The sequence below is a fragment of the Dermacentor andersoni genome, chromosome 4, assembly GCF_023375885.2.
Source record: "Dermacentor andersoni chromosome 4, qqDerAnde1_hic_scaffold, whole genome shotgun sequence".
NCBI lineage: Eukaryota > Metazoa > Arthropoda > Arachnida > Ixodida > Ixodidae > Dermacentor > Dermacentor andersoni.
Window position 1 is genome coordinate 36551149 of NC_092817.1, and position 16052 is coordinate 36567200.

At 42.4% G+C, this 16052-nt stretch overlaps 1 protein-coding gene across 2 annotated transcripts in view; it reads left to right on the top strand.

Moving 5' to 3' along the window:
• Nucleotides 1-15384, top strand: part of Btk (tyrosine-protein kinase Btk29A) — a 27825-nt gene extending 12441 nt beyond the window's left edge. For both annotated transcript variants that reach the window (XM_050183996.3, XM_055073607.1), the window contains 6 exons: nt 481-587; nt 1484-1572; nt 4193-4394; nt 10879-10997; nt 12185-12342; nt 14224-15384. In XM_050183996.3, the coding sequence (XP_050039953.1) occupies nt 481-587; nt 1484-1572; nt 4193-4394; nt 10879-10997; nt 12185-12342; nt 14224-14295 (747 nt within the window). In that variant the 3' untranslated portion in view covers nt 14296-15384. The remainder of the gene's footprint in view (nt 1-480; nt 588-1483; nt 1573-4192; nt 4395-10878; nt 10998-12184; nt 12343-14223) is intronic.
• Nucleotides 15385-16052: the final 668 nt, after the last annotated feature.

Genomic DNA, 16052 nt, shown 5'->3' on the forward strand with positions numbered 1-16052 from the left:
TGCATGCTTTCGAGGATGGGAATGTACTATATACATAGTTATCTCTGAAAGCCTAAAAACTATGTCAGCTAGGCTGTTTTACTGCTGTGTAAAAAACATCTACTGCTAGACTCTTCTTTTTTTTCTCTAGCTTTCCTACGCCCATGCACATTTTATGTTATGATATTAATTCACTAAGTACTGAGTAGACGCACTAATTTTGGAAAAAAAATAAAGAAAAGATTGCTCTAACGTAGCATGTACTGCTTTGAGACATGCCTGCTAGTACAATGGTTTATTCTTCGGTGTGCTCTCGTAGTGAAATGATTCATGTTATATTTTGAGTTCTGGGACAACTTGAAATCTTCACTTTGTTGCACAACTTAGCCAGGCAGACACGCGTTTCTTAATTGTGTATGGCATAGTTAAAAAAAAAAAAAACTTACGGTTGGCCAAATTACCATGTTAAGTATCTATATACTCATGTGTATGTGCAAACAGGTGGTGCGCCGAGGAAAGTGGAGGGGATGTCGGGACGTGGCTGTGAAAATGATGAAGGAAGGTACCATGTCTGAGGATGACTTTATCGAAGAAGCAAAGCTTATGACGTAAGTACCTAGTGGCATGTGCTTAGGTCAAAATTAGCAGCTAGGAGTTGGCCTCTGTCCTGGTAAATTGAAAGCGTGTGATCCTGGCACGAAGACACAGATTTAAATTTCTGTAATTGGACCCCCCACTGTTAAAGCTGTGACTTTAGGATGTTTCGTATGAAGGGTTTGAAGACAGCTTTAAGTTGTGCATGTGGTACGCAGACAGGAATGATTTCATTGAAATCAATGTAACTGCAGTGACATGTGTTGTAATAATTTCAGGGAGAAATTGTTATCTGCCTAAGAGTAGGGTGAAGCTACAAAGGAAACCTGTGTAGGTTTTTTGGAAAAAAAGCTTTGCAGTTGAAAAAAAAAAAAAAACTTGTCCTGGTCTGGGTACCAGACCATTGATCAACGCCTTTCCAGGGTAAATCTGAGTTAACCAGGAGGTTAGCAGATGACAGGACGAGATAGAATTCATTGAAAACTCAAAGTACAGTGACAATCAATGAGCGGGTCAGTTTATGAAAACATGCGAGATGAGGAAGCTTTGCTTATTAGGTGTGCATAGGTTGCGTGCAGGGCACTGCTTATTAGTTGGTCTTGTCCAGCTAAGCCCTTTCAGTGCGCTTGTGAAGTTAAAAGCTAAAAGGTCTCTTAACTGGTGATCATGGTAACTTTTTGTGAATACGTAACTTTCATGAAAATAAATCTATAGCCTATGCTTTTATCTGTGTATAGTGGCACCACAACCATCTAGAAAAAAAATCTTTACTATAAGTCTGTAATGTTTAGTAATCAGACAACTTTTGTGACTGAACTTTAGACTTGGCTGCAGTAAACTTGCATCACTCACTGCTTGCTTGGTGTTCCAGTTGTCTGTTTTCATCGCACCACTGTTTTTATAATTTCAGGAAGCTACAACACCCCAATTTGGTTCAGCTGTATGGTGTCTGCAGCAAGCACCGTCCTATATTTATTGTAGCGGAGTATATGAAACATGGTACGTCTGTTTGCTCAAACCTTGTCTTTGATTATGTTTGATCTAATTATGCAATTAAAATGTTTTTATCCTAAGAAATGAAGAGCTTAAGCATTGTGTAGAGCTTCTTGTTTGAAACATATTACTTACTCACATTTTAGTGGCAATGGTTTTCTTCTGCAAAGCATGGTTATGAACTTGATTCCATCTACAGTAGCTATGTGCTGATGGGGATGGAATACAAACGGTTCTTCTATATTTGTGGATATTAAAGAACCCTACGTGTCCAAAATAAATCTAGAGCCACTCGCTATGGCATCCATCACAGCCTGGGCATTGCTTTGCAACTTTACCACCTTTCAATCCTCAGTATGCTTGAGAAAATTTTGCAAGTCTTTAATGTTCACTGTAATGTGTTCTAGGAAGTGCCCCTTTTTACAAAGTATTGTGCACATGTAGCTTTTAAATAGGTGCTCAGGGTTTCTTGTAAATACAGGCCCGGATCATAGACATATCCTCTGAGGGTTGGGGGGGGGGGGGTCACTTGCCCTCCATCTCCCCACTGTCAGAAGTGGGGTGGCAAAATGGGCCATTTGTTTCCCCCCCCTCTCCCACACTTTTGAAAGTGGCACTGTTGGCTCCACACAGGTAAATCCAACATAACAGCTGAGGCCATGTCTAACATAACCACCTCTGAAAACACAAAATCAGCATTGGTTTTGATAATTTACACGTCTGTAATAATCAGTGTTGCCATCTTAGCAATTTTGTTGTTAGATTTGGCTACTTTCTTTTCTGTTTAGCAGCAGTTTTCTACTTAGCAACGGCAATTTTTAGCAGCTAGAATGAACAATTGGCGACATTTTAGCGACTTCAAAGGTGGGAAATTTGCTTCAAGAATGTTCTTCTAGTACACACTTTATTATTAAAAAACTACATGCAAGTGGCCGTGACATGCTGCACGACGCATAGGCTCCGTGCATGATGAAGCAATGGTTGCCTTCACTGTGGTAGTCTTTGCATTGTTTTGATTCTCGGCACATAGCACTCACGAAATTCATGTTGTTTCCATTCTTTAAAAAACTGATTTGAATGGGTGTAAACACTTAGGGTTCTGCAGTATTACTAAACACAGTCAATTGGTGGACGTTCGCAAGCATAGGAGTAAATTGTTCCATAATACCATAGTAGAAATCAATACCTAAATTTATAGATGGATTGATAGCCATCGCTGTAGCACATTTGGTAGTGCAACGAACACATAATGCGGAGGTTGTGAGTGTGGTGGCAAGTTATCTTGTCGTCCACTTTCATTTCCCTTTTATTTGTTATGTTCTAAATTGCAATTTCAACCACAGCTGATTTCTCTGATGCTTTCCTTTGGTTTCATTGTCTGTTGGCTTTATATGGTCATGATTAACGAAAATTGTGTCCCATGGTTTTTCTTCCCACATATATGAGAGAAAAGGGGGCCTGCCTCCCCACTTAAGAAATAGTTGGTATGTTCTCCCTGGTGCATCAAACTGGGGGCCTTTTATAATCATAAAAAAAAAAAAATTAAATTTACACTTTTCATGTCATCCTTGACAAAATATTTGTAGCCTGGTCATATGTGGGCCTTAAATGGCAAACTACTGGTGGCTAGCAGTGGCAACTGTTAGATAACCTCAGTAATTTGTGGTTTGAGTGGTAGGCATTTGACAGCTAAAGTGACTGATTCAACCACTTAATGCTCAATATACGAAGCTGGAGTGTTTGGGCGACTGTAGTAAAAATTTAGTTACTAATATTTATGGCACATCAAAGTTGCTTCTGTTTTATTACATCAAGCATATTTGTCATATTGTGTGAACTACAAGAAGGAAATACCATATAGACTTGTCTATGGGCCACACCCGTTTGAGAGCCGCAACCCCAACTTGGCAGCCCCAAACTTGGTGAAGTTTCCAGTGAAGAAGCAGTCGCGTTGGGTGCCCCAATGCGGCACGTACACATCAGCGAATTTTCACGTGCTGCGTACTTCCACATGCCACTACTAGAAATGAGAGCCATCTAGTAGGGACATATAGTATCTAGAGCCACCTAGTAGCGGCCATCTTGTAGCGACTGAACCATTTGGTTCGGTCCTGCCTAAGGTCCACACCTCATCAAAATCGTGAAAAAAAGTGCGGCCCTTACACAAGTATGTACGGGATGTTCTAGGAGAAAAAACTTCAGTTGGTATATAAAAAATAGAAATATTAACATATTCTGTATTATCTCATACTCTTGTGTAGGGGCTGGCCAGCATGGATGTAAAGTGAAGGCTTATTTCTTGTCTTCTCCCAGCTAAGTGTTGCACATGTGTGAGCACATGTTCCACTGTGTCCTTGCTTAGCAATTGATCTCAGCCAAGTCATTTTGATTTTCGATAGATCAAGCCTTGGAACACTTTCAAAAAGCATCCTTCCTACATCACATTGATAACTTTTTTAGCAGGCTTGGCAATAAAGCACCAGCTCAGATGTGTGATAATCAATGTTGCAATAGCACTCTTCATTCAACTATAAGGTTTTTTAACATTCTGTGATCAAGTGCTATGTTTCGTTGTTGGCTCTTGTATTTTTCACTCACTTACTCCTTGTTTTGACTGCAATTGCAGGCTCCTTGTTACAGTTCCTGCGCCGTCACGAGCGTGCCTTGAGCGAGAAAGGCCCTGTGCTGCTGCTTGACATATGCTTGCAAGTGGCTAGCGGCATGGCCTACCTTGAGCTGCACAACTACATTCATCGGGACCTGGCTGCACGGAACTGCCTTGTTGGCGAGAACTATGTGGTGAAGGTGGCTGATTTCGGGCTGGCAAGGTAATTACTGATCATCCAATTCTCCACCCTGTAAACAAACTCTGGAAGAAGAGCTACCTTGTGATGAACTAAAATTATGCCCGCTAATATACCTAGAAGACCTCAAAGCCAAGGACAAGTGTTTCTGTTGAATGTGGACTAGTGTGACGGACTGGATTGGTGATACATTCTGCGTACTGAGCATGTCACTGCCAATTGGTACCCAGCTCTGCCATGCCTAAGGATGCTGCAGGCTGCCTGTTTGTGGTGTGATTCAGTGCTCCTGAGCCACGTCACACTTCATCTATAAAATGAATTGGCAGTTCAGTCCCATTTGTAGATTTATTTCTCTCTTCTTGGTGCTTCCCAAACAATCCTTGTGCATTCAGCAGTTCACGTTTTGAGCGTGAAATTATGTGACTATTTAGTTGAAGAAGTGTGTATTCTGGGGTATGCGACATATTTTCACACCCGTGTCTTCATAGCACAGCAGGCATTATTATGCTCAAGTCAGTGATGCCATGTGTAAGCCAAATTGGATACTCCCAGCAGTACACATGCTGGAAGTTTCTTTGTTCCTGTGGTTATGGCTTGGTCATTCATAGCTTCCTGGGTTTATTGTGCACATTGTGTAATGATAGTATTTCTGTGACCATTAGCTTATTGTATGCAGTCAAATCCATTTATAACAAACTATAGAGTTTTGCAAAAAGTGGTCGTTATATCAGTACAGTCAAACCCACTTACAACAATACCGGTTTTAACACTATATCAGTTATAACAATGAAAAGCTGCTGCACCATCAACTTTTGTATGTTTTCCATGGTGAAATAATCCACTTACTACAATGCCCCCATGCCGCATTATCGGTTGTAATGATGAAGTGTCCATGCCAAAAGGTAGTGAAATGCGAAATCCTTGAAAAGAAAAAAGAAAACGTGAAATTCGAGCCGCTGCACGATGACCCGCTGCCCCAACAGCCGCTGCGCACCCATTTTCCTGCCTTCTCCCTGCGCCTCTCTTCTGTCGCCCTTACACCTCTCTGAAAACGAATAGACTGCGCCCATAGCTCTATGCCGTGCCACCCTCTTAAACATGAATGGACCGCGCCAACTCTGCTGTGCCCTACTCCCAGATTGCTCGCTGGCTCCTCATTCAGCGCTGTTCTGCAAACAGCTTAAGCCACTCACGTTCATCTTTGTTTGTTGCGTCGAAGTCGTTCCTAGCCACGGGGTTTCTCATCGTCGTTTGTTGACTCGCCGCCGAAGCGGAAGATGGCTGATCCGCCCACTGAATGTTGGCCATAGACGGAAAGTTTTAATATTTTTCCTGGGGGTCGGGGCTAGGGCTTGACTAGCTTTCTGAACCATATGTATGTATATATATATATATATATATATATATATATATATATATATATTTCTTGTACTTTAAGAAATTTTGTTGACCTCAAAGAATTGTTCACTGAAGTCACAGCCTTATATGGGAATTTACAAGACCTCATAGTAGGAGACGGTTCAATTTCACAGCTTGAGTCCTCTCCCACCACCAAGAATCTGGCATCTCTTGGTGATGTAATCTTCCTTCGTGCAATTGTCGTGTACTTCACTGTCGCTAATACTGCTTCACCTCCCCGGCGAAACTGCAGCCTCTCTCGTTTTTTTGTATTTTTCTGTGAGTCTGGGTTTAAGCACTCCTGCACATGACTGCTGTGGATCCTGATTTCGAGTGAATCTGGCTTGGCCTCATTTCGGTTACTGATTGAATTATACAGGGTGCCTCAACTATCATACAGCAAGACTTAAAAAAAGAGCAGTTGCGTTATCCGAAGAAAACCTAGTGTTTATTGTTTCCTGTACAGTGGAGTAGCCGCCAGTAATTCTTTCGTTCCTGAAATTTAATTTGACAATTGCAATTCATTATCTAATTCGAGAAGTACTGTCCTACTTATCAAAGTGTCAATGAATCATTTGTAAGCACCCCAAATGACATCTAACTGCTGTGTTTTCAGTGACGTACTAATTGCATGCAATTTTTTCTGACCTGCAAACAAACCTCGTAAAATATGAAATACCACGTCACTGCGCTCCCACCCACATCATAAAGCAGCGTCCTCAAATAAGCTGATTGAAAGCAACTGCATCGCCTGTCACAAACCTGAAGAGACAGCGCATCACCTTGTAAGGAAGGAGCTCCAACCGCAGGTTTCGCGGCTTTGCATCTATTCCTTCCTCACACTTATTATCTGTCTCTCAAGGCCGACTGATCACATTGATAACAAAAGCACCTTGATAACATGGCCAAAGTGCTGCTCTGGCAATGCACGAAATGTAAAAAGCAATGCAATAGGCATAGCATGTTTCAAAATCACCAGCTTTGCTCGCACCGCATCGACATAGTGCACCCGCAGCTATATTTTGCGCCAGAAACTTGCTCTGGACCAAAGCCAAATTAAAGTGACCATTTCATATTTCATGAAAGTGTATACGTGCTGCAAAAACAGGTTCGTGTCAAAAAATAAAAGCGAAATAAACAGACCAGCAAGTGACCAAAGTGCAGAAAAAAGGCAGAACCGAAGCGTTCAAGAAAGTAAATATACCACTTCTAAATGAGCTGAATTGGCAATCAGGATGTCAGCACAAAAAAGAAAGACCATCAGAATTCAGTGTGCCTTTATTATCTATGAATTCATAAGCTGTGTTGAGCACCAGCTGCTGCCTAGAGAATGTATTCGAATAGGTCTCCTTTTGCAGCGACGCAATCACATCTCACGACGAAATCACAACGCAATCACATCTGCTTTATCACATCTTCAGTGGCTTTCGTGTTGACCGACGCTCGAATTCTATGGCAGACATCCATTATCCTTGTTTTGAGCTAATCTGACGTCTGTCTCGATCATGTAAGCATGATCTTTCACATAAGCCCAAAGAAAGTAATTAAAGAAATCGAGTGGAGAGAGGTCAGGTGATTTACAGGCCTGTGCCTTCCAATCTATTGCACATGAAAAGTCGCATCCAGCCAGTTTTGTGCTCGGCTGCTGCTGTGTGCTGGGACTCCATCTTGCTGATACTACAGAAGTTGAAGACGTGACAGCACGACATCGCTGATAAGCTAATCCACCATTCCTTCAAGGATTTTGTCCACTTAACGATGTCCAGTCTGTGTGTGATCGAAGAAGATGGGACTAATTATAGCACCGGCGTGAATTCCGCACTCCACATTGAACGACCACTTGTACTGGTGCCTATGGCGCCTTACCCAGTGTGCATTGTTGTCACTGCAATAGTGTGCATTATGCAAATTTACCTAGGCATTTCTGTGAAAATTGCCTTCATGTGTGCACATGATGTTGCTCAAAAAATCCGATGACTCATTGGCTTTTTTGAGGGCCCAGTTCAAGAAATCTAAACAATTCTACAGGTCCCTATCTTCCAAGCAGTGATGCTGGTTAAGGTGGTATGGGTGAAAGGCTGTCATTTGGAATCTTCCAAACTGATGACTTGGAAATCGGTACCTGGGCGACCACGTCACGCACGCTAGTGTGAGGGTATGAGGCCATAAATGCTAGAACATCCGTGCGGAGGCTAGGACTCAAAGATGGAGTCCTCCGCGTCTATTTCTTGAAGCTGCCATTTTGTCACAGATTTTCATCATTTTGGATGATAGTCAATGCGTTTGGTCTGCCGCTACACTTCATGACTGATGCGTAGTTGCGGCCTTCCTCTTGTTGTTATTTGTAGCTCCCAAGGCAAGGATCATTTTTACCTTCTGCTTATTAGAGAAAGACATGGCGACTGGGACGAAACAAAATGTGCCTTTAAACATTTGCACTAACGTTGTCAATTTGCTTTTGTGGTGATAGGTTCTGTGAAAAAAAAAAGAGAAATTAACCATCTGTGCACTTTATCTACACTAAGACAACAGCTATCGCAGCTTGTTTCCAACTAACACCATACGCGACATGTTACTTCGGCTGAGTCGCAGCAGATATGACACTAGCTCGATCACGATGCTCTACAGCGAAGCTGTATATGGCTAGCCGTTTCGTCTGTCCGTTCGTTTGTCGTCTGGATGCCAAAAACTTCGGCGCAACCCCATGGGAATGCACGAAAAAAAAAAAAAAGCTAAAGAGAGGCGCACGATTGGCTGCGCCAGTAGTGACATCGTTGCTCTCCATCGCAGCCGAGCAGGCGCACAGCTGTTTCTCTATGGCTCCGAAATGGGTAGGCCATGCGTCGTACGTACTCCTGAGGAGCAGGCACCTTTTGATCAGCAACGCCGTGAGCAGAACTGGGAACGAGCTCGTCTCCGTGTCCTGACGCTTCTGCTCGGGCGCAAGAACAGGCTTGTGCAGCCAAGCGCAAGCAACCACTGCGTACCGAGGATCAGGCAGCCTACCAGCCCAGAGCCCCCCCTGTAGTTCGCACCTATGTTGTCTGTACCTATGTTGTCGGCAATGCACAATATTGCTAATGAAAAGAAAGCACACGTCTATAGATTTGGAAACTAAGTGCTAAGTGCTTCTAACCGATGAGGCGAGCGCCGCGAAAGTGCTTGCATCGGATAGCAACGGCGATGATGGCAGCAACGACGCCGTAGGGCAGGCTGCCTCAATGTTGTCCTCACAGGAGGTCCAGCAGAAGATTCAGTCTCTCTGGGGCTTCGTTATCACAAGGAACCTTCCGCTGCACTATGTGGAGCCACTGGATGCATTGGAGAAGGATGTCGGCAAGCTTTGCTTAAATCAAGCAAGGCTGACAGACATGGGGTTTTCTCGTGCAAGCCAGTGAGAAGCATGTGACGAGAGGCTTGTGGCGATCTCGCCTCAGCATTTTTCCTGGGTTTCTCAAGCTGACAGGCTGCCGCAGCAACCATCTCGCATTTCTTAAAAGGCTCCTTTCTGGGCCACCAAAGCTATGCCTTGGCGGAGCTCTCATATCGCTTGCCGCCTGTGACCCCTCTTTGCAGTTGTTACAGCAGTGCCATTCTTTAGTGCTGACAGCCGTGGCTTGTTACACGTGATAGGAGCGCAAGCAGTTAAACTAGTGAACACAATCACCAGCCGGATAGAGGAAAATGGTGGGGAGTTGCACTGGCTTCCCCGCCATTGTAGTTTTCTCACAACGGCTCTGGCATCCTCCTATTTAGATTTTTTCATGCAACCCAGTTATAACAATTATTGGTTATAACAATGGAATTTTCATGGCACTTGAATATTTTTATAAGTGGATTCGGTGGTAGTTCGTTATATATGAACTTGCCCTTAAACGTCCTCGGGAACAAACTGCACTGAAGCTGGCGTTAGCAGTTACAATTCGGCAGCACTGTGGTCTGAAAGCGAGATTTTCAGTGTCACTTTTGTTTCCGGTGCATTCCCGTGCCTAGCCGCAAATTTCCATTAGAAACTTCCATCTAAAGAATGAAATGTGGCATTGTGGTGCAGTGTTTTTCATGACTCAGGTCGCGTGAATATCGACAGGAATGCTTGAGCAGCCGTTGTTCCTGTGGTGGAAGGACATAGATGGTCATTCCAAATCGTTGAAATATGTGTAATGCAAGTGGTGCTGCACAGATAATTGTGCAAGAGCGAGAGTGGCGCCTTCGTGGTGTCCTATATCACTCTGGCACATGCGCCTGGGCACACCCTGCGCCCTGCTGTTTTTGAGGTACGCCTCCTTCCTGGAGGCATGCCTTGAAAGCGAGTGACCTTCTCTGTGGTTTTTGAAGTCAGCGCTTGCTCATCTTGAAGGCCGTATCATTCTCGCGGTTCGACTGGAGTGTGGTGCACGCTGCCATGCATCCACTCTGCTCAGACTTTCGTGCTTTGGTACTTCGTGTTTGCCTTCTTTTTACCTTGACCGAGTTCGAAGTGTTACAGCAATTTAAAAAGAACATTCGTTACATGTGGAAATAGTTTCGATAGGCAGAGTCGGAAAATTGTACATGCACTGAAATGTGGCCGGCCGTTATAACCATAGGTCGTTATATCTGGGATCATTATAAATGGGTCAACTCTATAACTAAACGCTGTTTCTCAGCATGCAGTTTATGCATGAGAAAGCCCTCCCTATCGCCCTTATTGTGGGAATCTGTGGTACTGTTTTTATGTGTGTGAAAAGTCAACAAAGATACTCGAATATATTTGTGTTCAAATACTTTTTCTTTATACAAACCATAACTCATTGGAATAACCTCCCTTCAGGAGTTTTGACTGATGCTGACTGTTCAACATCCTTTGAACGTAACCTTGAATTGTATTTCTTGTAATCGGTCTAGGTTGTGTTTGTGTGATTTCCACCCTTTAACAGGCCGTAAGGCTTTACACTATTGTAAATAAAAAATAAGATTAAATAATGGCAGATATATAGTCACTGCAATGAGTGCCACACCTGCAGATAAAAGTTGTGTTTGTGAAACTGCTGTATCCTGTACCTACAGCCTGTACTCTTTCACATGCCTAAAACATTTGCTGTATTTCCTTTGTCTTCTTGTGGTGTTGCAGATATGTCATCGATGACGAGTACACTAGCTCTGGAGGAGCGAAGTTTCCCATCAAGTGGGCTCCGCCCGAAGTATTGGGCTACACTCGCTTCAGTAGCAAGTCCGATGTATGGGCATATGGTGGGTATTGTTTACAGGGGAAGATTTGCCGTTTTGCGATAGTTTTAGATTTTTGTTGCTATAGGGACTCGTGCAGAGAGTAAGCTATGATGCAGTCCAACCTCGTTATAATAAAGTAGTGCGTGAACTGAACATGGTTTTATTATATTCTACATTTGTTAACAAGCATACAAACTGATATATTGGCAAAAAAAAAAATGCAGTTAGGGCTATGAAAAAAAATGCAAGTGTGATGCCTCCAACAAGGGCATCACGCTTGCATTTCATTGCATCGTCAATGTGCAACCATGCGCTCTATGTGATCACACAGGATCGGCACATTGGCTTGCTGGTTGTGGACCAGTAAATCCAAGCCACTGGCCAAAGCATGCTCGTTTGTCTAGACTGTGTCATTTCAAGTTGCTCTTGCTGAGTATTTGACATTTTTGCTACTACTAGGATACATGTCTTGAACTGTGAGTGAACAAATATTCTCTTCCCTGCAACTGATAATGTCTCAGACTTTGCATTTGGTATTTCATCATGGCGGAAGAATACTCACTGAATTAAGGCATTACCAACTAAGTTTTACAGCAAAGCTTTTGGCCTCTGGTTGGTCAGGATCTTTGGGAGGCTCGTGCTCATCCAAAAACAGTACCGCTGCCTAGCAGCCGCGGCCACTCACAGACTTCAGATGGCAGCTGGAAACGCTTCCTCATAACAGAATTATGTTTTCTCATATATTAAAATTGCAATCCAAGGCCATTATGTCTGCAGCTTGTGTATAAGTCCTACTTTACCAATTTTCTGATGCAATTTACTTTGAAAAATTCAGTTAGCTCAATAAGGCACTTGCGCTTGGCAGAGAGCCTAGAAGAATGAGGACGTATGCTGCACTTTCGCACATGTGTGTGCGTGCGTGATGTGCGTCGCATGTGATGGTGGTGCCTGTCTAATCTCGTCTAATGTCAGTTGGGGTGGTTGTACTTGTCTAATGTAAGTTGTGCTTGTCTAACGTTGGCAACAGCTTTGCTCTACATCCACTTCCACCGAGTGGATTGGAGGCAGACATGTTTTTAGATTTACTTTGGCGTTATATCCAGTAATTTGCTATATCTGGGTTCGTTATATTGATGTTTAGCTGGAAGTGGATGTCTTCCACTATGATGTGATGAAGCTGTGTGCACTGCAATGAAACGTGTCCGCAGGTGTGCTCATGTGGGAAGTGTTCACGTGTGGCAAGATCCCTTACGGCCGGGCAGCCAATGCAGAAGTGGTGGAGCAGGTGCAGCATGGCCAGCGGCTAGCAAGGCCTCCAGCATGTCCTTCTGATGTGTACCAGGTCATGCGGTCCTGCTGGGAAAAGGTGCGATCAGGGTGCATGCCCATCAGCTTCCCAAACTTTTCTGCTGTGTTCCTAGCTTGCACACTGGCTTAAGAGGATGCTTTAGCTTGGGGTCAACTCCGATTTTCCAATTCAAATATGTGTAAAATGCAGAAATGCTTTCATGAGACAACCACTGGACTGATTTGAGTGAAATATAATTGTTGCACTTTAGAGAGAAAGTTCAATTCTGGTGACTCTAGGAAGCAGAATTCTGATTAGGCTCCTGAATTTTTTTCGAAATTGCTAAAGATCAGTAAGCTTAAAAAAAATAGGACCACAAAGTTTACAAATCTCTAGCTCCACACTAAAAACAGGTATCACAGCTTTGCAAACTGCATCTCTTGGAGCATCTCATGTGCACCAACTTTATATATATGATTGTACAGTTTATGTGAAATCGTTACAATGTTTGTGGGTATTTTGGTAAAGTTCTACTCTCAATTCAGTGGTACATTTGATAGTACTAGTATATAATACAACAGTTTTAGTCCACTTAATATGCATTATTGGGTGCAGTTACAAATTTGTGATATAGTTTTTTGTTGCCGAGTTACGCTGTTGTAAACTTAAAACCAGATTTTTGAAATTTTGCAATGTTCAGGAATTTTGGTTAAAAGGTTGACTACCTAAATACGAAATAAGCTTCTTGCAGTTAGTAGATTTTAAAGGGGTGCTGACCCCTCGAGCTTGGTGAATTAACATACTCTGCGGGTAACTTATGCTGCTGTAAACATATTAGCCAAGTTTTGCTGTCATATGCAGTGTGTGGAGCTCACAAGTGGATCGCAAAGTCCCCTTTCCCTCAAATGCTCTCTTTTCAGCAGAAGGCCCTGTTCTCACTCTCTTCCAGCCGCACTATTCCCTTAGACGGCTGCTATTGGCCGATAGCTGACATCAAGCTGCGGTCGGCTACGTGGTGTAGATACCGCGACCGCCGCGAGTCCACTGGCTAAGTGCACTGCAGCTTGCTGAGGACAACTGCATTCGGCTTCTGTCTAGCATGTCGTAAACACCAAAGGTGGAAGTTGTGGTGTCTACACTAACATCCAAAATGAAATTTGAACTGAGTGTCACGGTGACATCTAGAAGGTGGAGCGTTGTGGGCCTGCTCTCTGCGCTGTAGCTTTCGCAGTGCAAGGCTTTGAATAAAGAACGGAAGCACAGCGGAGGCCTTGTTTGATTGCCAATAACTGAACTTCTGCCAAACGCATTGAAGCACTTTTTGCGGCAGAGTATTTCTGAAGTGGCCTTTTTCCACTTCTATAAAAATTGTTTCAGGGCCCCTTTAACTATTCCTTCTTAAATGCAACAAACCTCATCAAAGTTGGTGCAGTGGTTGCCGAGAAAAAAATATTTCTGCATTCCCATGTATTCAGATAGGAACTCCCAAGCTAAAGCTTCTTCTTAATGCATAATCGAGTGCAGTTCCAATTTTATTGCCGTAGTTAATTGCAATACCTATAAGTATAACTTTCAAGCTATTGTGACATCAATCTTTATTGTTATTGATAATTGCTTCACATGGATTCCAACATGTGCATTGGATTTGCATAATATTTTATTTACTTAATGAGAGTTATTGCGGTTTTATTCACCTCTTCAGTTGCAATGACCACAACCAGAACTTTTCCAATTCCAAAACTTCCACATTGTGCTGGTTTAGGATTCTTCTCACTCGTCAAGAAAATTTCCATAGATATAACAGGAAATTGGACAGGAAAGATGACAGCAAAGCTTATTGGCAAGTCCTCTCTAGTAATGCACATTTGTACCTATGTGTTCTCATCATAAGATTGTCTTTCTCTCATTTTAAATCTGAACCTTATATTTAAATATAGACTCTTTCTTTTTTTATTTCAGAAACCAGATGCAAGACCATCTTTTCGTTCTATCACAAGCCAACTGGAAAAGGTCATGGATAAGGACCATTGAAGAAGGAAATTCGAGCACAACATCATGTGGAACGGAATGCACAATCATTTCCTGTTACAAGCATGAATTCTGGTGGTCTGCAGTAGGTCAACATCAAACTGAAGCCAACATTGTTTCCATGCGACATCAGGTTATATTGTTTTTATAGCTAGCACATTTTTGTTAGTTGTTTAAGTTGAAGAACTTGTGCATGCTCTCTCTATTAAGTCTCGGTTGTTACTAGTACTTATGTATAGGCAGTCTTGAAATTTAGTTTTTAATCTCTTTTTTTTTTTTTCTTCCCACCTGAGTGTTTGGCATTTACACATGCAACCACAACTGCCAACTGGATGTAACCAGTTTTGTTGTTATCGTTGACTTTGCTGTTGCCTTTTTTATGGACAGTCATTTGTATGTGCTAGCAGCAGTTAACTTGAGCCATGAGCGGCTCATCCTGTGTGCAATTTTAGTAGCAAGCATGGAAGTATGCAAGGTCGAGTTTACACTTTTGTTGCACTTGTCTCACTAAAGATCTGCTCGAGTGCAACAGCTGTTGTTTCTAAGCTGAATGTGCAGTGTTTTCCTGCAAATTGGTATTGCGGATAATACGTATTTATGATTGTAGAGTGGCACAGTTAGAGGCATTTATTCTGTTTGTTTCTCATATCCGTGTGTGTGTACGTGTTTGTTCGTGTGTCTGGGTATGCAGCATGTCAGTCTATATACTTGTACTCAAGTCATTGTTTTGAAGGCTCGCTTGAATTCAATTCCGTCTACTCACCAACAAGTGTTGTGTTGGCTGCGTTTATGCTCTCTTGCAAAAGACTTTTCTTTTTCTCTGTGCCATATATAATTCTCTCTTGAGACATGCCCTTGTGTTCATGCTGTTGGATTTGTCTGTTGGCTTTTTTTTTTTTTACTGTTGTTGTCTTCAGCATCTGCTGTGTTTTTAGAAATGTGGCATCATTTCTGTTATAAAAGTTGCTGTTTGACATTAAACCACTGTAGCGAAAGGAACAAGTCAGTTTAGAATTTTTTTTACAGTGTGGTGGAGATGTGTATGAGAAGAACATACTTTTTATGAAAATAAATAAACCATGTGTGAAAATACTCGGCTTTGTCAGTCAGTGTATATTTTTCCAGCGTTGCAAGTTCACTGGTTTCCTAATACAGAATTTTTAAGATGTTATTCAACTTTATTGTTGGGCTGTTTTGCTTTGAATACCCCCTTCCTCTTTTACTTGTACTACCCAAAATTTGTTCAGGGTCAGAAACGGGTATTGGGTAGGTACTATGAGGCTTTGGAGATGTTCAGCTGCTTGCTTTGCATGTGGCAAAGGGATTATGTATAATTGTCACAAACAGGTGATAACTAATGTCTACTATCTAGGCAAATAATCTGCAGCTTTTTTCCCACTTTTTTTTTAAATTGTATATCTCTACGTGTGAAACACTGAAAATTGGTGAGAAATCTTTGAAGACTTCAGCCAAGGTTTGCGCAGGGGACTTAAGCATGACGTTAACACAAAGCCAAATTTTAATCTGAAGGATTACTTTGGCTTTACTCCCTATGAGGTGGAGGGCAGATAAGGATAAAGAATGTTTCAGGACAGTGTTACCATTATGCTGTTTCCACATTGGCCAAACATCACCTGTTTATGTACTAGCCATACTGCACTGTGGATACATGGATGGTGCCTGGAAGAGGCAGCAGAGTGGCATAACTCTATTGTTCTTAGATGCTGCTGCAATATCATGCATGGTATTATGGAATAGTT